Source organism: Trichophyton verrucosum, assembly GCF_000151505.1.
Source record: "Trichophyton verrucosum HKI 0517 chromosome Unknown contig00323_1.f1.exp, whole genome shotgun sequence".
Classification (NCBI taxonomy): domain Eukaryota; kingdom Fungi; phylum Ascomycota; class Eurotiomycetes; order Onygenales; family Arthrodermataceae; genus Trichophyton; species Trichophyton verrucosum.
The window spans coordinates 15826-23554 of NW_003315430.1; the positions used below are offsets into that span (position 1 = coordinate 15826).

At 48.3% G+C, this 7729-nt stretch overlaps 4 protein-coding genes across 4 annotated transcripts; 1 reads left to right on the forward strand and 3 right to left on the reverse strand.

Moving 5' to 3' along the window:
• Positions 1 to 334: 334 nt before the first annotated feature.
• On the reverse strand, positions 335 to 1562 carry TRV_04078 (uncharacterized protein; the record flags this gene model as incomplete). The annotated part of the gene is made up of 2 exons (XM_003021764.1): positions 335 to 709; positions 795 to 1562. 2 exons carry the CDS (start codon positions 1560 to 1562, stop codon positions 335 to 337), a joined length of 1143 nt encoding a protein of 380 aa, XP_003021810.1.
• Positions 1563 to 2552: 990 nt separating this feature from the next.
• On the reverse strand, positions 2553 to 3116 carry TRV_04079 (glycosyltransferase family 28, putative; the record flags this gene model as incomplete). The annotated part of the gene is made up of 2 exons (XM_003021765.1): positions 2553 to 2912; positions 3039 to 3116. The coding sequence occupies 2 exons, from the start codon at positions 3114 to 3116 to the stop codon at positions 2553 to 2555; spliced, it is 438 nt and encodes a 145-aa protein (XP_003021811.1).
• Positions 3117 to 3351: 235 nt separating this feature from the next.
• Positions 3352 to 4488, forward strand: TRV_04080 (uncharacterized protein; the record flags this gene model as incomplete). The annotated part of the gene is made up of 2 exons (XM_003021766.1): positions 3352 to 3832; positions 3902 to 4488. The coding sequence occupies 2 exons, from the start codon at positions 3352 to 3354 to the stop codon at positions 4486 to 4488; spliced, it is 1068 nt and encodes a 355-aa protein (XP_003021812.1).
• Positions 4489 to 5411: 923 nt separating this feature from the next.
• TRV_04081 (uncharacterized protein) lies at positions 5412 to 7677 on the reverse strand (the record flags this gene model as incomplete). The annotated part of the gene is made up of 4 exons (XM_003021767.1): positions 5412 to 6688; positions 6751 to 6856; positions 6938 to 7359; positions 7413 to 7677. Coding segments are annotated over 4 exons (2070 nt in total), but the record flags the coding sequence as incomplete, so codon positions are not given.
• Between the last annotated feature and the right edge of the window lie 52 nt (positions 7678 to 7729).

Genomic DNA, 7729 nt, shown 5'->3' on the forward strand with positions numbered 1-7729 from the left:
AAGAATAAGAAACAGACAATAGCCATCTATGGTCAGTAAAAAAGGTATAGGTATCTTTAAGAAAAGAATAGAAGCAACATATAACACACTAGAAATGCAGTTAATACCAGGCTTAAACGAACTGCGATAACAGGGAGTGTGTACGTGCGAGGAAGAATTGACGCAGGGATATCATTAAATTGAGAAATAAAACTGCTCCAAACACATTCCTAGGTTTCACGAAAACAGCAGCAAGATCAACATATCAAGTGAATTTCGTATGGATTATATCTGGGTTTTCATGCCAGTCATCAATGCTGACCCACATCTGCCGGATAAGAATAAGTATCAGCCATTACGTGGTGACATATGGTGTGCTGGCAAGGGAGGAAAGGCGACATAGCATGGGACATACCTTTCTGAACGTGCTTAGGCCAGCCAAAATACTCCCGCCAATCCAGGTACTGTACTTTCTCTCAGGGGGTGCAAAGATCTTAATCCTCATGTCTTTGACTGCTAACCGCTGCACCTCGTGGAGAAGACGGTCGCCAAATCCTTTACATAGTGTAGATCCGCCAGACAGCACTATGTTGGCAAATAGGGACTTACGAAGGTCCATGTCTGTCCTGTTTATGGCATCTACGACAATCTGGTGCACACCAGGATACTCGAGGCCAATTATCTCGGGGTCAAAGAGGATTTCAGGAGCTCGGAATCGTTCAACGCCGATCTTTACGTGAGTCGGTCGGTCAGCCATTTAAGTCATAAACACACGACGGCGACAACAACGAAACAATGTAAAGGAGATGAATTACCTTCAGCTTATGCCCGTCTGGCAGAACATATTCCGCCATCTTTGAGTCCGCCTTTCCGCCATTCGTTGACCATTCCTTTTCTTCTTTGCGGGGGTCCATGGCTACATATCCGGTCTTTTCTTTAATCATGCGCACCACCTCTTTTTCGGCACTTGTATGAAAGACATATCCGCTCTTTCGCAAAAGCAACTGTAGATATTCGGTTACATCACGGCCAGCAACGTCTATCCTTCGTATACTGCTCGGCATGGCAAATCCTTCATACACGGGGACCGCATGGGACACTCCATCTCCCGAATCGAGCACAATTCCCGTTGTTCGTCCCGAAGCATATAGCGACAGCACAGCCTGGATTGATGTATATAGGGCGGGGATGTTGAACTGCTCAAAAAGGATCTGTGCAGCGGTATCTCGGTTCGTTCGAGGGTTTAATGGCGGCTCCGTCAAAAGCACCGGGTGCTCTTCACTTAATGTCTTCAATTCCCCTTCGTACACCCATTGCCATATTTTTTCCATGTCATCCCAATCAGTGACAATGCCGTGTTCGAGGGGGTATCTGATCTTCAGCAGTCCGCGTAGCTCCTGTGCCCTCTGCCCGATAAACACGTCTCCTTCTAGAGCTCCGGCGAGTACTCGGGGGTGTTTTGGCCGGCCGACGAACGATGGGAAGTAGCACTTAGGGAGGTCTTCGCCCGCAAATCCGGCGCGAATCGTACCACTGCCATTGTCTAACACTATCGGGGCATTGTGCAGAGCCGTGTCTGCCATGGTAGAGGAGGGAGGAAGGGAGACGGCTGTTCGCGATTATTTATTGTTGTCTGCAGCTGCGTTTTGGGTTCGCGTCTGGTTTAAGATATCGACTACCTCGGGGAACGAAAAGAGCTGTTGGTATCGTACTATCACTTCTAGAATGATGCAAGCAATCTAGAATACCAGTGGACGAGGGACTATATTCAGCAGGTGTTGGTGGTCAAGTGTCAAAAATTAAGTCAAACTGCTGGAGTCGTAAACATTTCGTTTTTCTGGCACCAGGGGGAGCTCGACCTTAGGGCTTTTCTTGGCTTCGGCGCCCGCCAGCTGGCTGCGGCTTTCCGGGGCCCTTTTTCTAACTGCGGACTACACTGTCGACATGATGAAAGGCGGCTTTAGAGAACTCGAGCCTGTTGTTTACATTGTATATATCACATGGGGTACGAGAAAAAGCGGCATTGAGCGATGAATCCAGAGTATATAATGCAAAAACGATCAAGATGCCAGCCGATTCAGGGGCATCAGAATCCGACTCGATAATGTTAAAATATTCCTCCATGGGCACGTTTTTGAAGATAACTAGCCCATTTAAATCAATCAAGGGAGACTTCCAACCGATCACTTTAATCGAGGAATCCAAGCTCATCTTCCATCACCCAAGCTAACCCCTTAGAGTCTGTACCTGTACGCTTGGGAGGCCATGAATGGACCTTTTCGCGGAGCTTCTCTGCGTCATGGAGAGCAGCGGCAAGACTCCTATGTACAATGTTAGAGCTGCCATTTCAAGGCCAATTTTCAAGGAGGATCAATACCCAAGCTTCCCGTGGACTACATAGTTTGCGGAAGCTAACTCCGTTGCTAGCTCTGCCTGATGGTTGTGCATCAATGCTGGATTTGGCACCACCACGAGAGGCAGACCAAGCCTCAGCGCCTCCAATATAGTCCCAGAACCTACAGTATTCAGGAAAATAATCAGTCTTTACATATTTGGACAGCTAATAATCGATGTCACAGCTGGTCTAGTTTACCTGCATGGCTGATGACAAGACCCTCGGCCGTGTTTGTGCTTGGATTTGCTTTGGCAGCGCACATCTCATCCTTGAGGCCATTTATATCGAAGTCAAAGCCCGTCAGGGTCAGCCCATAATTATGAAGTACTTCATTTTCATTGTCCTTGACGAACGAGCGGAATAGTTCATCTCCATGCCGGCCGTACTGGATGGTTAGAGTGGTGTAATTGTTTGCCTTGAGAGCCGCTAGAAAATCCAGATGCAGGATCTCTCGAATCATGGCGTTAAAAGATGCCGTAGCACCTACTGTGACAAAACATGTCTTCTTTGGCTGGCTCCCTGGCTGCTCTCCTCTCCTCTGTGCCATGTTGGTATTCAATCAATATAAGCTGTTTATGTAGGTTTTTCTCAGCAGGCTAGGTAGAAGAGTGAGGATGGCATCTTCCGCCGCGGACCAAAAGCCTCTCAGGGAAAAGCATCCAACCTGCTTCTCTCTATAACCCTTCACCTCAAAGCCACCCTCTGTCTGCTTGTCATCACCGTCCTCGTCGCCATTCATCATCGTCGTCGAAGTCACAACTGCCTTCGACTTCCGGCTTACCTAATCGACATACCGGAATTAGGAGAAATAGTATCTCCGAATATCAAACTTTCCTGTCGCGGCAAGCAAAAAAGTTGAACTTTGAAGATGCGAGCAAAGTGAACAGAGAGAGAGAGAGAGAGAGAGATCGCAGAAGACCCAACAGCCTGCACGACCACCTAATTTCCTTCGTGTACGTGTCCAATTGCTGCTGGAAATGGCTCCAGTGGCGAGATCTTTCAGCCGATTAGCATTGTCGTGCCCCAGACAAGCTGCCTCGAGGCGCACTACGTTCCTACAGACGCACCAGCCATGCTCAACATTCAACCAGCAGAGACACCAGCCGTTTTCTGCTGCTTCTACACAGCTAGCTCCGGGGAGTGAAACTCAAGGATCTAGTAGTGCAGCACTTGATACCGCAATTCCACCTGACCTGCAACGGGAAATCAAACAAGAAATCCGCAGTAGCATCCGGGAACTGCGAAAGCAAGTACGAGATGTTGTCCCTACGCCACCGAGATATAGGACCGGCTTCTGGAGTGAGGGTGAGAAGGACGACCTCATGACGCAGGTAGAGGACGGTGATGATGTGTTTGGCGAGGATGATATGACATCCATGGCGCATACAGAGCTCGAGGAACACCGTGAGCTCAGAGAATATGCGCGTATCGCAGCCTGGGATATGCCTTCTTTGAGTGGTATGCTATGTCTCCCCTTGTGTCTGATGTTCTTGGAAATCCACGGATAATGAAACTAACAAACTACAGCTCTTGCAAAACCCTTCACACTCCCGCCACAAACTCATATTCTCCGTTTCCGACAAACTACCTACCTGGGTGAAACGCATCCCGCGGAAACAAAAGTAGTCGTTGAACTATGCTCCAAAGACCTTACACCGAAATACCTCACCGAAGAGCAAAGAATTACCCTTCTGAAACTTGTTGGACCGCGCTACAACCCAGACTCAGACATCATCCATATGTCTTGCGAGAAATTCCCTACCCGTGCCCAGAATAAGCGATATCTCGGCGACCTAGTTAACACACTTATTAAGGAGGCCAAGGAAGGCGACTCATTCGCTGATATCCCATTGACATTCCCCCATCACAAACCCAAGAAGAGATACATATTCCCAGAAGCATGGAAAGTGAGCGAGAAAAATCAGAAACAGATAGCGGAAGCAAGGCATCAGATTGAGGATATAATGGCGAAAAAGGGTATTGTGGATGGGAACGAAGTTATTGCGCAGGCCGCGAAGACGATTCCTGCCCTAGGCTCGATGGGCCAGCTTGCCGCACAGACAGTTACGGTAAAGAAAGGGCCAAAAGCCCGTGGGCCGAAGGGGAGAAATTGAAGCCTGATTGCGTGTGATCAATGAAAAATTATATCGTTATTTGGCAACTGGTAAGGAGTTCCATTTCCCCCACAGGCTGCTTCATGAACTTGGTATATACACTTCCTCTACGTGTATTGTATTTTATATCAACATGTATTACACCACTATTTATTTTGCTCTTGTTTAATAGACAGGTCATTCATATAACTCCTTGGGACCTGGTGGGTTCTGGTTTTTGTATTGGTACAGGATGGGGTTGCCCCCTACACTCTTTGAAGCAATGAGTCGTAAAAAGAAAAAGACCGAAGGGGAGACAAACAGCAAGCCAAGGATAAGAAAACAAAGTCCCAAGATTATCTGACAAACAGAGAGCACGGAGGGATTCGTCAGTACCATTGCTCTTATATCTTGAGGTGAAGTGTCAGTGAAGGGATTAAAGGGGGGAAGGTAGGAAAGTAGAAAAGCAAGCAAACAACCAAATTTCACAGCAAACTAATTCAAACTGCAGCAGAATTCCATCTTCCAACGTGAAGGGTATACTCTTTGTTTCGCTTATCCAGCACAATTTCCTATTGCCGTTGGACGCGAGATCATATTCCTTAGACCAATAAGGAAAAAGGCTGCAGAGTAACTTTGGCGCTGGAGAGGGTAATCATATATAATCCAATGTATGAACGTTGTTCAGTACACGAATTATACGATCAGAAAGGTAGATTAGGCCAATTTCTGTATGAAGGCATAAATGAAAAGAAGGGAAGCAAGGGGGGGAACATAGAGCAGAATCAAATGAATGGGCAAAGGCATTGGGTTTGAAGGAAAAGAAAAAAGAAGAAATGAAAAATGAAGATGCCGAAGGCCAAAAGCATTGCCAACGACCTTTTGAGATGCCATGTGTTTGCTGCCGTCGAATATATGAAACAAATGTATAGGATGGGATGGCCTTAGATGTGTTTGGCAGTAATGGTAATTGGGTTGTTTAGCCCAAGATCAAACAAATCATAATTGATTCCTCGGTTGGTCTGAGTCGATTGGGTGGAGTTTGGAGATCCACGGCTCCCGTATCTGTGATTGCCATTTCCACGAAATTCGAAGTTGTCAGGGAAACGGTTGGTAGTCAGTCCAGAACGGGGCGAGCAAGGGGAAGAAGCATAGCTGCCAGACTGGGGATGGGAGGAAAAGCAAGGCGAGATTGCCCTTGATGCGGGGCCCTTGAAATCCAGGTTAGTTATAGCAGTGTTGATTGGGAGAATGTTTGTTGCCCGCAAGTTCTTTTCCTCATCAGTGCCATCGTTGCCATCGACAGATGGTCTGCGCTGGTAGAGTCGACGAGAGCGTTGGGGCTTTTTCTTGATCTGAGTTCCCTGGCCATTGGACTGCTGGTTAACAGGAGGCGCCCCTGCAACAGGCAAAAAGGGAGTAAGGGGCAGCAAGTTCCAGTTATCCCCTTCATTCCCGGTTATGGTCCAAAGAGATGTTGACCCTGGAAGTGGCAGAGAAGCAGGGGCATAGCTGTGAGAAAGCATCAGATTGTTGTTGTGAGATACAGTATTCTGTCCTTGTACGTTGTTTGAGCTCGTGGCTGGGACAGTTGGTAGTAGTCCTGGACCAGTGGGGAATGGCTGGTCCATAAGGTCAATTTTAACATGAGACTTATTGCCATTGCCAGGGAAGTTTCCAAGCGAAGGTTTAGCTCCGTCCTGCACCGTGTGGTCAGGGGTAGGTGTTTTCCGGAAGTCATCAACGGAAATAAGATCACATCGGTTGGGAAATTTCGGGCCCTCAAGCGGCGGGTTGTTTGCTGGCATGTTCATGTTCAAACCTACCGGGGCAGATAAACCCATAGGAGGCCCATGGATAGTGCCGGGTATGTTGTTGTACATGGTTGGGTGACCATGAGGCAGGACAGAAAGGTTGGGCTGCTGTGGGGGTGTAGGGGTAGCTCTGGGCCTTTCCACCTGAGTCTCTGTAGTCATAACCCGGTGACCATTAACATCGCGTCTATCGGCTGGGTTTGCAGCAGCGGCTGGGAGATGATGATGGCTATGGTGATGGTTTTCAGTACGCCAGTTGCGTCCGTTTCCTTCATGGCGATTTCGCCCACCAGCGCCCCCGAGCCCCTTGACTCCATGTTTCTCACGGTACCAGCGAGGGATATCTCTAAGCCCGAGCTTATCAAGCGTGGGCTTATCCGTAGGCATTTCGTGTTTGAAAATGCATCCTGTGCTAATATGTCAGAATTTTATGGTATCATAATTGCAACTCCCACCAAACTGGACATACCCTGCTGCTGATAGTCACACTCTCCATGTCGAAGCCAGAAAGAGCAGTATTCTTTTTTGGCAGAATTGCCATTTTGACCACCTTTGCCGTGGCGATGACCGGAACTCTGGATGATTTGATTTCGCGTTAGCCTGACAAGGTATGCAAGGGAGCGTCATTTGCTGTAGGAATATAGAAACCAACGTACATGCTTTGTAGAGGTTTGAGTACCACCTGTGGTAACGGGAGTCCAGTCTGGGTTCTGGGCTGCAGATGCATCTGCCGTGGAGTTTTGGGGGGCGGGCGCCAGCTGGCCGAAGTCCTCGAGCCCGCGTGCTGCTGCTGTGACCACCTGGCGGCCAGGATTGTTTGTCTTTTCTCCCACGGACTTGGACGTGTGCTGGATGGCACTGTCGATAAGGTAGAACTGTCCACGAGACTTGACGGTTCCAAGGCTGGTCATACCCTGGGTGTCGCTGTGGCTCAAAGTGCGAGGGACGCCTCTGATAGAGACGTAATGGGGCAGTTCATCAACGGCAACCAGGGCCGTAAGGGTGCCATCTTCGCGAGACAGGAAGTGTAGAGGTCGAAGAGGCATTGTCATGATGAACTGGGCAGTATATGGAATTCCTGAAAAGTAGGACCCAATTTGAATTGCAGGTGAGTGGATCGTGATAGATTACCAAATTTGGTCAGATATAGAGAGAGTGAGAGGGTAATGTATGAAGAGGCAGCTCGGGATAGCGAGAGAAGGAGGAAAGGGATATCTATCTCAAGCTGCTGGCAATGAAGGTGAATATCAGAGTAAAAAAAGCACCAGAGGGATGAAAAAGAAGGAGGATAGTATATGTGGATGTGGATGTGTGTGTGTGATTGTGTGGTGTGTGTGAAAGGACAAAAGCCTACGCGAAAAAGGGAGGCTGGGAGGAAGAAGAGAGGAGAGGGAGCCTGATAGTTCCAAAAGGGGTAAAGCGGCTCTCCCGGCTGTGTTGTTGGATGA